General features: G+C 46.8%; 1 protein-coding gene across 3 annotated transcripts in view; it reads left to right on the top strand.

The window, feature by feature from the left end:
• Positions 1-14,860, top strand: part of P2RX5 (purinergic receptor P2X 5) — a 134,566-nt gene that overhangs the window by 111,359 nt on the left and 8,347 nt on the right. For 2 of the 3 annotated variants that reach the window (XM_044286778.1, XM_044286780.1), the window contains exon 11: positions 1,771-1,853. In XM_044286778.1, coding sequence (XP_044142713.1) covers positions 1,771-1,853 — 83 coding nt within the window. Of the gene's footprint in view, positions 1-1,770; positions 1,854-4,048; positions 4,110-14,860 lie in introns of those variants that run through there. The other variant, XM_044286779.1, reaches the window with a different exon arrangement.

Raw genomic sequence — 14,860 nt, 5'->3', positions numbered from 1 at the left:
AATGTGATTGTTTTTGTGTATTCATATTTTCACTTTGCATAGATATGTGATATAGCAGAAGTGTTTAATGTCATATCGTAACAGAAATCTAAAAAAGTGTCCCGTGCTATATTGAGATAATTCTTATTTTCCGTATAGTGTATAGCGTGTCGTAACTGTTCATATCGGAATTTATCGAGAAATCCTAAAGTAGTGTCTGGAAAGATTTCGGTTAAAGACTTAACCTGTCCTTTATAAAAAGACCTGTGTGATTAAGTGTATCCCACGTTTTTCCCAATACTCAACATCCGTTAATTGCATAATTTGTGGTAGATGTACGTTCCCCCACAAGGGGGTGTAGTAAACCGCTTGGGATACTCCGACCATAAGCCTGACCTGTTTCCAAATGTGTCCAAGCATTCTGCTGAACGGATTTGTTATTATTTTGTTCTCAAGAATACCAGTTTCCAGAATGTGGAAAAGATCCTCCCAGGGTCTGCAGTACTCCCCAAACATAGACCGTACATGGTTGTTCTTTCGATTTCTCACACACCATCTCAACTGAGCAGCTACATAATATCCTCTTAGAAAAGGGACGGAAATTCCGCCCTCCTCTTTATACAGATATTGTATTTTAATTCTAACCCGTCTGCGCCCCCATATTAGTTCATTGAACAGAGTCTCCAATTTTTTTAAAAACTAACAGATGCCCTTTAACTGGTGATCAGTTGCGGTCTCTCCCACTAAAGGGAATAGTGATATTACAAGGAACACATTTACATAATGAGGAACCATGTACAACATACTGTAGGTTGTGTCTATCACAGTGGGAGCTGAAGGGGGTCCTGAACAAGGCAATCTCCTCTACGATGTCTGAGTGTCCAAAAAGGACATAAATGCTTCCCATACTTAAAGGGTTTATCAAACAAATTAAAAAAAATAAAAGTTTTTGGGAGTAACACATGCCAATGTTTTAACTATTTTAATGCAAAAAAACTCTGCTCTCCAGTGTACTTTCTGTGGGGATGCAGCGGCTTTTCCCATGTGACTATCAAGCACCTGCATCTCCCAGGAGTGCATGCAGTCAGCTCTTGTTAACCCATTTTCCTGTCTTCCTCCCCTGCATAGAAAATAGTCTTTCACACATAGCCTCAGAGATTCCAGTAATAAAAAGTACTACAGTAGTGATATATTTCTATGAATTTAGAAGTAGATGAATGAATGAAAAGTGTCTAGGCCGTTTCACCTGCTTCCCTAAGAGATCAGGGAAGCTTATCTGGTCCACCAATGAATTCAGGAAAAGGTGGACCAGAAGGATAAACAGCAAGGGGTGCTTATCAGTGAGTAAAATGTAATGTACTATTCACACAAAAAAAACTATCAGTATTTTTGTTGCAACAATATTTTATTTGAAATGCCCTATTCATTCCACAGTAATACTTTTTTGTGGGATAACTCCTTTAACCTTTTCTGGACCTCCATCATACAAACAATAGTAAATGGTGCCATTAGAAAGTACAACTTTTCCTGAAAAAAGCAAGCCCTCATACGGCTATGGGAAGGGGAAAAAAAAAAAAAGTTATGGCTCTGGGAAGGCAGGGGGGAAAAAAGAAAACGGAAAATCGCAGGGTCCAGAAGGGGTTAAATGAGTATGCCATGCTACAGATTACACCTACCTTATAGGTACCCTGCTTTGACCACTTCACCTGATTTATCATCAAATGTGACTTGTACAGTTCCTGGAGTGCTAGAACAGGTTTTGTGGATTAATTGCCTTTAATTTTCCTTTAGGGAGCCTTCTTCTGTGATTTGGTCTTGCTGTATTTGATCAAAAAGAGTAACTTTTACCGAGACAAGAAATTTGAAGAAGTAAAGTAAGTTCATTTATGAATTCAAGAACTGCTTCTTACTTTGATAATGTAAAGGGGTATTTTGGCAAGAGACATTCAAGGCATATCTACGCCATTCAGCCGTAACCGTAAAGGGGTAGTCCAGGATTTTACTACTGATGGCCTACTCTCAGGATAGGCCATCAATATCACTCTACACCCCTGCTGACCAGCTGTTTAAGGGGAACCTCTGGCATCAGAAGTCGTTGTTGGAACTACACAGTTCCATCTATGGCGTAATGGACAGTGCTGGTGTCACCGCCAGATATCTGAAATGTTCTAACAGACGTTCTTCAGTACCTCCTGCATGATGTTCTTTTGTTTTGGTTTCGCTTTAAAATCTCTTCTCCCTCTCCCAGCAGTCATCTATTAGCAGTGATTGCCTCCCTTTATATCCCCTCCCATACTGCCTCACTTTGCGGTTTATACTACTTCGTGGATTGTGCTCACTGCTAGAAGTTTGCTACTGCTGGTTTCTCAGATAAGTCTATCCCTTTATTCGTGTTTTCCTGCTGGCTTGATTCTAGGTGACCCTGACTCCCTCCGTATTAAAGAGGACCTTTCACTAGTATACAAACTAAAAACTAACTATACCTGTGGGCAGAGTGGCGCCCAGGGGTCCCCCTGCACTTACTAGTATGCCTGGGCGCCACTCCGTTTGCCCGGTATAGGCTCCAGTGTCTCAGCTCCGTCTGTTGTACTAGACTGATTTTTTGTAGGAGGTGTGTCCCTTGCTGCAGCACTGGCCAATAGCAGCGCACAGCTCATAGCCAGGCTATGAGCTGTGCGCTGCGATTGGCCAGCACTGCAGCAAGGGACACGCCTCCTACAAAAAAATCAGTCCAGTACAACAGACGGAGCTGAGACACTGGAGCCTATACCGGGCGAACGGAGCGGCGCCCAGGCATACTAGTAAGTGCAGGGGGACCCCGGGCGCCGCTCTGCCCACAGGTATAGTTAGTTTTTAGTTTGTATACTAGTGAAAGGTCCTTTTTAAGTGCAGGGAGCCGGTGGTCGTGTCCCCTCACTATTATAGGGTTTTCAGGTGTCACTCAGTCTAGGTACGTGGACATGCAACTTTCTATCACAGAGATCTTTGCATGGGCTGAGCAGTCAGGGAGAGCTATAGGGCTTTAATAGGGCTCACCCTTTTGTTCCTTAGTTTGGGATCAAGTCAGTTGGATGTTTATTTGTTACTTCTTGTTTTCTGCAACACCATCCGTGACAGCTGGTTAGTGCAGCCCTGCTCTTACTGAAGTGAATCGAACAGAGCTGCAGTAACCAGCTCCAGCCACCACACAATGGACAGAGATGTGCAGTTCCAGCACCAGTTTCTGGTGCCAGAGCTACCCCGAAACAGCTTATTGGTGGAGGTGAGGGGTATCAGACCTTTGCCAATCAAAAATTAATGGCCTAACCTGAGGATAGGCCATCAATGATAAAATCCAGGACAACCCCTTAAAAACTATTGAAAGGGGAAGTGAATACAATTATTAAGTGTTCTTGCATGGCAAGACCACTTACTGTTATCTCACATATATATTCTTATTATTATAGCCAAATTTACCACCCTAACTCCTCCCACAGTTTTTACACTACATAGATAGTAATATACCGAAACGTGCGGATTGTTCCCGATTGGTGTGCTATTACTTTGTGGAATGTTTCGCCGAATGGTTCACAAAATGTCTGTGTTTTTGTGGCGAAATTGGTCCCATAGGAACTAAAGTGGGAGCTGACAAAAGTTAGAGTGTGAGCTAAAAAATCAGGACATTTCTAAACTGCCACCACTCCCTCATGTTCAAGCCCACCTACACAAATCTTATATCAAAACGTTCAGCTATCCCTGCTGCCACTAAAAATGTCCATGGCTAAGCCATAGTGCTGATAGTTTTCACAATATGACCATTTGTTTGCAACTCATGCCGCCCATTGACATTTATTGAAATTCCACTCTAGCCACCTCAAATTTGAAGGGCAATTTCTAAACTGCGACTTCATTTTCAGAGACCTACTATGCATCAAAATGTAGGTCTGGGTCTTGTGATTCTCACAATATAAAGCTCTTCGCTGTAGGATTTATCATTTTTAAATTACAACCGTTTGAAGATGGCAAATGCCAGTGAAGTGAGCACGTTGGAGCAGTTTGTTTTAACCACTCTTCTCTGCCCTTGCTGTAGAGTGAGTTGCCATAGGAACCCAGGTGTGTGAGCAGCCAGCAGAGTGACGAAAGCTAGAGTGTAAGCTGAAAAATCAGGACATGATTTCTAAACTGCCACCACTCCCTCATTTTCAAGCCCACCTACACAAATTGGCTGCTAATGTTTTTATAAATGTATGTTTTAATGTAACTGTGAAGCACTTTGGGCAACAACATTGCAATTAAATGTGCTATATAAATAAATACAAGTTGAAATACATTTCTCACTCTATCACGCTTGCCATGTGCACTTTTTAAATTTGATCAATCAATTGGTTAGTGTAATGTTTACTATCTTTACTCACTCCAAACACTCCACACAGTTACTCTGCCTACTCCATAAAGTTACTCTGCCCAGTCCAACCTTTCCAGTTACTCCAGCCACTGCAACCACACAACAGTTACTCAAGCCACTCCACCCAGTTACTCCGCCCACTCCAGTTGTAGATTACTGGTGGAGGCAAGAACACTTCACACAATATCCCCAGAAATTGTAGCTTTTCTAGTATTATTATTACAATGCCACCTTTCAAGATGTGAGATATAGCAGACATCAAGTGAGATATAGCAGACATCAAATAAAGTCAGTTCTTGAAGTTCATATGTTAGAAGAATCAAGAAATGGGCAAGTGTAGTGTTCAGAGTGGCTTTTATAAGGGTTAAATTGTGTTGGCTATATGAATGGGTCAAAGCATCTGCAAAAGGACAGGTCTTGTAGGGTGTACCCAGAATGCAGTGATTAGTATCTACAGTGTCGGACTGGGGTACTTAGAGCCCACCAGTGTAACTGATTCTGGGGGCCCACCTTAGGGCTCCTGCACACTAACTTATTTTTTTTCCATGTCTGTACCGTTCACGTGACATCAATGGGGCCACACAAAAAAAATTACTCTGTGTGCATTCTGTGTCTGTATGTCCGTATGGCCGTTCTGCAAAATGATAGAACATGTCCTATTATTGTCGGAATTACAGACAAGGATAGTACTGTTCTATTAGAGGCCGGCTGTTCTGTTCCGCATAATGTGGAATGCACACACCCGGTATCCATGTTTTGTGGATCCGCAATTTGCAGACTGCAAAACATCCAACATCCAAACATCCATCTTAACCTACTCATATTGTACATAATCTACATTATAATTAAAAGAGTTGTCCTACCATAATGACCTATTGCCTATCTACAGGATAGGTTATAAATATCAGATTGCTGGGGTCTGACTGCTGGAACACATTTAGTTACACTGAGACATTTAATTACATTACCGCTAATCTATGTACACAAGGGTCTTAAGACCCCCATCAATCAGACACTTATCACCTGTCATGTCATAGCTGTTGGACCTTTTCACATTCCCTATCCTTAAAGGTTTTCTTTGGGTGTAAAAAAAATTTTGAAAAAAATTTAAAATCTGGCCCAAAATATGTGTCAAACTAAAATAGAAATGCTCACCTGTTAAAGGACCTGTCTACACTTTTCTAGTTATTCTCTATCCACAGGATCGGGGCTAACTAAGTAATGCGTGGGGGTCTGAACACTGAAGCCCCACTGATCCCCCTTCTTGATTTTGTGGCAGGTCGAGCATATGCCCTGCCTCTCCATCCATTCTCTATGGAGTCGCTGGAGATGGCGGAGTACAGCGCTGGCTATTTCCAGTGGTCCCAAAGAGAATAAATGGAGAAGCAGGGCATATGTGTGGCCTGCCACACCATCAAAAAGAGGGAAAAGGACCAGTTCCTGGGATCAGTGGGGGTCGCAGAATCAGACCCCACTAATCATATAGTTATGCCCTATGGTGTGGAAAGGATAACTTGAAAACCTGGACAACCCCTTTAAATCCTCCACCACTCCACCAACAGTATATCTTTAAATGGCAGCAGAGATGCCTGTAAATACGGGATATCATCACTACCGCAATGTAAACCATACGTGTCAATATGACGCAATGTGCAGAATTTTTCAGTCATAAGTCCAACCCCCTTTGCAGGTCATAACCTTTAACAAAGCCGAAGCAAAGGTGCTAGAGGAGCAATGTGAGAAAAGGGCACAAACGGAGGGTCGTAACTGAAACATAGGCATTAGAATCACCTGAGGCAGGGTAATAGTGGGGAGCAGGGGTAACTAGAGAAGAGGCAATATTAGCAGTGCATTTAGAGTGGGGTCAGCTGGAGCTGGGGCATTTATGGGGAGTGCACCTAAAGCAGAGGCATTAGGGTCACCTGAGGCAGGGTAATAGTGAGGATCCTGGAGCAGAGGTATTGGGGGGCAACTGGAGAAGAGGCAATATTAGGGGTGCATTTAAAGTGGGGCATTGGGGGGCATCTGGAGCTGTGGCACTAATGGGGGTGCATCTAAAGAAGAGGCATCTGGGGGACCTAGTGCAGAGCGCCCCAATGCCACTCGGAACTCTGCATAGAGCAGCACGCATACACAGATCTGAGTCTACTATACACAAATCCCCTATTTCCCCTTTACAGTCTCCTACAGCTCACTACTGTCACACACCTGAGAAATCAGCCCAGCACTGAAGAGGAGTCCTTCTCTCCAGCAGATAGTTTTCTGACAGCAGGGAGGGCAGGGGGATGGCCAGACATGTTCTCTCCTCCTTTACTGCCAGCAGCCTGGGAAGCTTAGAACAGTGGTGCCCAACCATTTCTCGTTTGAGGCCCGCACTAGATGTGGTATAAATTTTACGGGCCAGAACAAGGTAGCTTTGCCAGAAAGAAATGCAAACACTGTGAGGGGGCACATGTGAGCATTACTACTGTGAAGGGGCAAATATCTGTCCATTTTTTCTGTAAAGGGGCAAATATCTGTCCATTTTTACTGTAAAGAGGGGGGAAACCGGGCATTTTTACTGTAAAGGGGGCACATGTGAGCATTACCACTGTGAAGGGGCACATGTGAGCATTACTACTGTGAAGGGGGCACATATGGGCATTACCACTGTGAAGGGGGCACATATGGGCATTACCATTGTGAAGGGGACACAGCTGGGCATTAACACTGTGAAGGGGCACATCTGTGTATTACCACTGTGAAGGGGGCACATCTGGGCATTAGCACTATGAAGGGGCACATCTGGGCATTACCACTGTGAAGCAGGCACATCTGGGCATTACTAATGTGAAGGGGGCACATCTGGGTATTGCTACTGTGAAGGGGGCACATCTGTGCATTACTACTGGGAAGGTAGCATGTGAGCATTACTGTGAGTCTGTTCCATATAACACAATGTGATAATAATATCCATAAACACACAGATAAATAAAGCACCCACTCAGTCCTCCCAGCAATTCCAAGACTACAAGTGACATATTGCCAGTCCCTGATAGTTTTAATTGTTCATGATCTGTCATCTGTAGGTTTAATTTTAAAGGTACAATTAAATAATTCGTTTTATATACATTAAACTTTTTTGTTGGGACCCCTAAAGGGATTTTTTTGGTCTGGATGACCTTTTGTATAATAAGTAGAGTTGAGCGAACACCTGGATGTTCGGGTTCGAGAAGTTCGGCCGAACTTCCCGAAAATGTTCGGGTTCGGGATCCGAACCCGATCCGAACTTCGTCCCGAACCCGAACCCCATTGAAGTCAATGGGGACCCGAACTTTTCGGCACTAAAAAGGCTGTAAAACAGCCCAGGAAAGGGCTAGAGGGCTGCAAAAGGCAGCAACATGTAGGTAAATCCCCTGCAAACAAATGTGGATAGGGAAATGAATTAAAATAAAAATTAAATAAATAAAAATTAACCAAAATCAATTGGAGAGAGGTCCCATAGCAGAGAATCTGGCTTCCCGTCACCCACCACTGGAACAGTCCATTCTCAGATATTTAGGCCCCGGAACCCAGGCAGAGGAGAGAGGTCCCGTAACAGAGAATCTGGCTTCATGTCAGCAGAGAATCAGTCTGCATGTCATAGCAGAGAATCAGGCTTCACGTCAGCCACCACTGCAACAGTCCATTGTCATAAATTTAGGCCAAGCACCCAGGCAGAGGAGAGAGGTCCCGTAACAGACAATCTGGCTTCATGTCAGCAGAGAATCAGTCTTCATATCATAGCAGAGAATCAGGCTTCACGTCACCCACCACTGTAAGAGTCCATTTTCATAAATTTAGGCCCAGCACCCAGGCAGAGGAGAGAGGTCCCGTAACAGACAATCTGGCTTCATGTCAGCAGAGAATCAGTCTTCATGTCATAGCAGAGAATCAGGCTTCACGTCACCCACCACTGTAAGAGTCCATTTTCATAAATTTAGGCCCAGCACCCAGGCAGAGGAGAGAGGTCCCGTAACAGAGGATCTGGCTTCATGTCAGCAGAGAATTAGTCTGCATGTCATAGCAGAGAATGAGGCTTCACGTCAGCCACCACTGCAACAGTCCATTGGCATATATTTAGGCCCAGCACACAGGCAGAGGAGAGAGGTCCCGTAACAGACAATCTGGCTTCATGTCAGTAGAGAATCAGTCTGCATGTCATAGCAGAGAATCAGGCTTCACGTCACCCACCACTGCAACAGTCCATTTTCATAAGTTTAGGCCAAGCACCCAGGCAGAGGAGAGAGGTCCCGTAACAGACAATCTGGTTTCATGTCAGTAGAGAATCAGTCTGCATGTCATAGCAGAGAATCAGGCTTCACGTCACCCACCACTGCAACAGTCCATTTTCATAAGTTTAGGCCAAGCACCCAGGCAGAGGAGAGAGGTCCCGTAACAGAGAATCTGGCTTCATGTCAGCAGAGAATCAGTCTGCATGTCATAGCAGAGAATGAGGCTTCACGTCAGCCACCACTGCAACAGTCCATTGGCATATATTTAGGCCCAGCACACAGGCAGAGGAGAGAGGTCCCGTAACAGACAATCTGGCTTCATGTCAGTAGAGAATCAGTCTGCATGTCATAGCAGAGAATCAGGCTTCACGTCACCCACCACTGCAACAGTCCATTGGCATATATTTAGGCCCAGCACCCAGGCAGAGGAGAGAGGTCCCGTAACAGACAATCTGGCTTCATGTCAGCAGAGAATTAGTCTGCATGTCATAGCAGAGAATGAGGCTTCACGTCACCCACCACTGCAACAGTCCATTGGCATATATTTAGGCCCAGCACCCAGGCAGAGGAGAGAGGTCCCGTAACAGACAATCTGGCTTCATGTCAGCAGAGAATTAGTCTGCATGTCATAGCAGAGAATGAGGCTTCACGTCAGCCACCGCTGCAACAGTCCATTGGCATATATTTAGGCCCAGCACCCAGGCAGAGGAGAGAGGTCCCGTAACAGACAATCTGGCTTCATGTCAGCAGAGAATCAGTCTTCATGTCATAGCAGAGAATCAGGCTTCACGTCACCCACCACTGTAAGAGTCCATTTTCATAAATTTAGGCCCAGCATCCAGGCAGAGGAGAGAGGTCCCGTAACAGAGGATCTGGCTTCATGTCAGCAGAGAATCAGTCTGCATGTCATAGCAGAGAATCAGGCTTCACGTCACCCAACATTGGAACAGTCCATTGGCATATATTTAGGCCCCGGCACCCAGACAGAGGAGAGGTTCATTCAACTTTGGGTAGCCTCGCAATATAATGGTAAAATGAAAATAAAAATAGGATTGAATGAGGAAGTGCCCTGGAGTCCAATAATATATGGTTAAGGGGAGGTAGTTAATGTCTAATCTGGACAAGGGACGGACAGATCCTGTGGGATCCATGCCTGGTTCATTTTTATGAACGTCAGCTTGTCCACATTGCCTGTAGACAGGCGGCTGCGTTTGTCTGTAATGACGCCCCCTGCCGTGCTGAATACATGTTCAGACAAAACGCTGGCCGCCGGGCAGGCCAGCACCTCCAAGGCATAAAAGGCTAGCTCTGGCCACGTGGACAATTTAGAGACCCAGAAGTTGAATGGGGCCTAACCATCAGTCAGTACGTGGAGGGGTGTGCACATGTACTGTTCCACCATGTTAGTGAAATGTTGCCTCCTGCTAACACGTTGCGTATCAGGTGGTGGTGCAGTTAGCTGTGGCGTGTTGACAAAAGTTTTCCACATCTCTGCCATGCTAACCCTGCCCTCAGAGGAGCTGGCATTGACACAGCTGCCTTGGCGACCTCTTGCTCCTCCTCTGCCTTGGCCTTGGGCTTCCACTTGTACCCCTGTGACATTTGGGAATGCTCTCAGTAGCGCGTCTACCAACGTGCGCTTGTACTCGCGCATCTTCCTATCACGCTCCAGTGCAGGAAGTAAGGTGGGCACATTGTCTTTGTAGCGTGGATCCAGCAGGTCGGCAACCCAGTAGTCCGCACAGGTTAAAATGTGGGCAACTCTGCTGTCGTTGCGCAGGCACTGCAGCATGTAGTCGCTCATGTGTGCCAGGCTGCCCAGGGGTAAGGACAAGCTGTCCTCTGTGGGAGGCGTATCGTCATCGTCCTGCCTTTCCCCCCAGCCACGCACCAGTGATGGACCCGAGCTGCGTTGGGTGCCACCCCGCTGTGACCATGCTTCATCCTCATCCTCCTCCACCTCCTCCTCATCCTCCAGTAGTGGGCCCTGGCTGGCCACATTTGTACCTGGCCTCTGCTGTTGCCAAAAACCTCCCTCTGAGTCACTTCGAAGAGACAGGCCTGAAAGTGCTAAAAATGACCCCTCTTCCTCCTCCTCCTCCTGGGCCACCTCCTCTTCCATCATCGCCCTAAGTGTTTTCTCAAGGAGACATAGAAGTGGTATTGTAACGCTGATAACGGCGTCATCGCCACTGGCCATGTTGGTGGAGTACTCGAAACAGCGCAACAGGGCACACAGGTCTCGCATGGAGGCCCAGTCATTGGTGGTGAAGTGGTGCTGTTCTGTAGTGCGACTGACCTGTGCGTGCTGCAGCTGAAACTCCACTATGGCCTGCTGCTGCTCGCACAGTCTGTCCAGCATGTGCAAGGTGGAGTTCCACCTGGTGGGCACGTCGCATATGAGGCGGTGAGCGGGAAGGCCGAAGTTACGCTGTAGCGCAGACAGGCGAGCAGCAGCAGGATGTGAACGCCGGAACCGCGAACAGACGGCCCGCACTTTATGCAGCAGCTCTGACATGTCGGGGTATTTGTGTATGAACTTCTGCACCACCAAATTCAGCACATGCGCCAAGCAAGGGATGTGCGTCAAATTGGCTAGTCCCAGAGCTGCAACGAGATTTCGCCCATTATCACACACCACCAGGCCGGGCTTGAGGCTCACCGGCAGCAACCACTCGTCGGTCTGTTGTTCTATACCCCGCCACAACTCCTGTGCGGTGTGGGGCCTGTCCCCCAAACATATGAGTTTAAGAATGGCCTGCTGACGTTTACCCCGGGCTGTGCTGAAGTTGGTGGTGAAGGTGTGTGGCTGACTGGATGAGCAGGTGGAAGAAGAGGAGGAGGAAGCCGAGAAGGAGGAGGTGGCAACAGGAGGCAAAGAATGTTGCCCTGCGATCCTTGGCGGCGGAAGGACGTGCGCCAAACAGCTCTCCGCCTGGGGCCCAGCTGCCACTACATTTACCCAGTGTGCAGTTAGGGAGATATAGCGTCCCTGGCCGTGCTTACTGGTCCACGTATCTGTGGTTAGGTGGACCTTGCTACAGATGGCGTTGCGCAGTGCACACTTGATTTTATCGGATACTTGGTTGTGCAGGGAAGGCACGGCTCTCTTGGAGAAGTAGTGGCGGCTGGGAACAACATACTGTGGGACAGCAAGCGACATGAGCTGTTTGAAGCTGTCTGTGTCCACCAGCCTAAATGACAGCATTTCATAGGCCAGTAGTTTAGAAATGCTGGCATTCAGGGCCAGGGATCGAGGGTGGCTAGGTGGGAATTTACGCTTTCTCTCAAATGTTTGTGAGATGGAGAGCTGAACGCTGCCGTGTGACATGGTTGAGACGCTTGGTGACGGAGGTGGTGGTGGTGGTGTTGGTGGTACATCCCCTGTTTGCTGGGCGGCAGGTGCCAACGTTCCTCCAGAGGCGGAGGAAGAGGCCGAGGCGGCAGCAGCAGAAGAGGCCAAGGCGGCAGCAGCAGAAGAGGTAGCAGGGGGAGCCTGAGTGACTTCCTTGGTTTTAAGGTGTTTACTCCACTGCAGTTCATGCTTTGCATGCAGGTGCCTGGTCATGCAGGTTGTGCTCAGGTTCAGAACGTTAATGCCTCGCTTCAGGCTCTGATGGCACAGCGTGCAAACCACTCGGGTCTTGTCGTCAGCACATTGTTTGAAGAAGTGCCATGCCAGGGAACTCCTTGAAGCTGCCTTTGGGGTGCTCGGTCCCAGATGGCGGCGGTCAGTAGCAGGCGGAGTCTCTTGGCGGCGGGTGTTCTGCTTTTGCCCACTGCTCCCTCTTTTGCTACGCTGTTGGCTCGGTCTCACCACTGCCTCTTCCTCCGAACTGTGAAAGTCAGTGGCACGACCTTCATTCCATGTGGGGTCTAGGACCTCATCGTCCCCTGCATCGTCTTCCACCCAGTCTTGATCCCTGACCTCCTGTTCAGTCTGCACACTGCAGAAAGACGCAGCAGTTGGCACCTGTGTTTCGTCATCATCAGAGACATGCTGAGGTGGTATTCCCATGTCCTCATCATCAGGAAACATAAGTGGTTGTGCGTCAGTGCATTCTATGTCTTTCACCGCTGGGAAAGGGCTAGGTGGATGCCCTTGGGAAACCCTGCCAGCGGAGTCTTCAAACAGCATAAGAGACTGCTGCATAACTTGAGGCTGAGACAGTTTCCCTGGTATGCATGGGGGTGATGTGACAGACTGATGGGGTTGGTTTTCAGGCGCCATCTGTGCGCTTTCTGCAGAAGACTGGGTGGGAGATAATGTGAACGTGCTGGATCCACTGTCGGCCACCCAATTGACTAATGCCTGTACCTGCTCAGGCCTTACCATCCTTAGAACGGCATTGGGCCCCACCATATATCGCTGTAAATTCTGGCGGCTACTGGGACCTGAGGTAGTTGGTACACTAGGACGTGTGGATGTGGCAGAACGGCCACGTCCTCTCCCAGCACCAGAGGGTCCACTAACACCACCACGACCATGTCCACGTCCGCGTCCCTTACTAGATGTTTTCCTCATTGTTATGGTTCACCACAACAACAAAAATATTATTTGGCCCAATGTATTGTATTCAAATTCAGCGGGATATAAATTTGAGGCCTAGTATTTAGGCGCTGGGTGACCGGTATGGATTTAGTGACAGAATTAGACTTGGAAATGCACAGTAGTGTGTGTGTGAAGTTATTCTGAATGACCCTATGTGCACCTTGAATATTATATACCCTTTTAGGGATAGATTTCAAATAGCTCTGATATAGCAGAAACCACTAAATTATGAAATTGCTAAATTGGGAATTGTATTTCAACCCAGAACAAAAAATGTGCTTTGACGGACACTAAATAACTTTCCCAGCCACAACAGGACAGCGGTAACGAGAGATTTAGCGGGATATAAATTTGAGGCCTAGTATTTAGGCGCTGGGTGACCGGTATGGATTTACTAACAGAATTGGACTTGGAAATGCACAGTAGCGTGTGTGTGAAGTTATTCTGAATGACCCTATGTGCACCTTGAATATTATATACCCTTTTAGGGATAGATTTCAAATAGCTCTGATATAGCAGAAACCACTAAATTATGAAATTGCTAAATTGGGAATTGTATTTCAACCCAGAACAAAAGATGTGCTTTGACGGACACTAAATAACTTGCCCAGCCACAACAGTACAGCGGTAACGAGAGATTTAGCGGGATATAAATTTGAGGCCTAGTATTTAGGCGCTGGGTGACCGGTATGGATTTAGTGACAGAATTAGACTGGGATATGGCCAAAAAATAACCACACTATTGCTGGTTAAATGCACTTGGTGATGGGCGCAGCTTGCCCCTGATGTAGTATATGGCCAAAAAATGAACAGACTATTGCTGGTTAAATGCACTTGGTGTCACAGCTTGACCAACCACACTACTGAGGGTTAAATGCACTTGGTGACGGGCGCAGCTTGCCCCTGATGTAGTATATGGCCAAAAAATGAACAGACTATTGCTGGTTAAATGCACTTGGTGACGGGCGCAGCTTGCCCCTGATTTAGTATATGGCCAAAAAATGAACAGACTATTGCTGGTTAAATGCACTTGGTGTGATAGCTTGACCAACCACACTACTGAGGGTTAAATGCACTTGGTGACGGGCGCAGCTTGCCCCTGATGTAGTATATGGCCAAAAAATGAACAGACTATTGCTGGTTAAATGCACTTGGTGACGGGCGCAGCTTGCCCCTGATTTAGTATATGGCCAAAAAATGAACAGACTATTGCTGGTTAAATGCACTTGGTGTGATAGCTTGACCAACCACACTACTGAGGGTTAAATGCACTTGGTGACGGGCGCAGCTTGCCCCTGATGTAGTATATGGCCAAAAAATAAACAGACTATTGCTGGTTAAATGCACTTGGTGTCACAGCTTGACCAACCACACTACTGAGGGTTAAATGCACTTGGTGACGGGCGCAGCTTGCCCCTGATGTAGTATATGGCCAAAAAATGAACAGACTATTGCTGGTTAAATGCACTTGGTGACGGGCGCAGCTTGCCCCTGATTTAGTATATGGCCAAAAAATGAACAGACTATTGCTGGTTAAATGCACTTGGTGTGATAGCTTGACCAACCACACTACTGAGGGTTAAATGCACTTGGTGACGGGCGCAGCTTGCCCCTGATGTAGTATATGGCCAAAAAATAAACAGACTATTGCTGGTTAAATGCACTTGGTGTCACAGCTTGACCAACCACACT

Source organism: Bufo gargarizans, chromosome 3, assembly GCF_014858855.1.
Source record: "Bufo gargarizans isolate SCDJY-AF-19 chromosome 3, ASM1485885v1, whole genome shotgun sequence".
Taxonomy (NCBI): Eukaryota; Metazoa; Chordata; class Amphibia; order Anura; family Bufonidae; genus Bufo; species Bufo gargarizans.
Note: the sequence above shows the minus strand (reverse complement) of the source record. Positions and strands in the feature narration are given on the sequence as shown.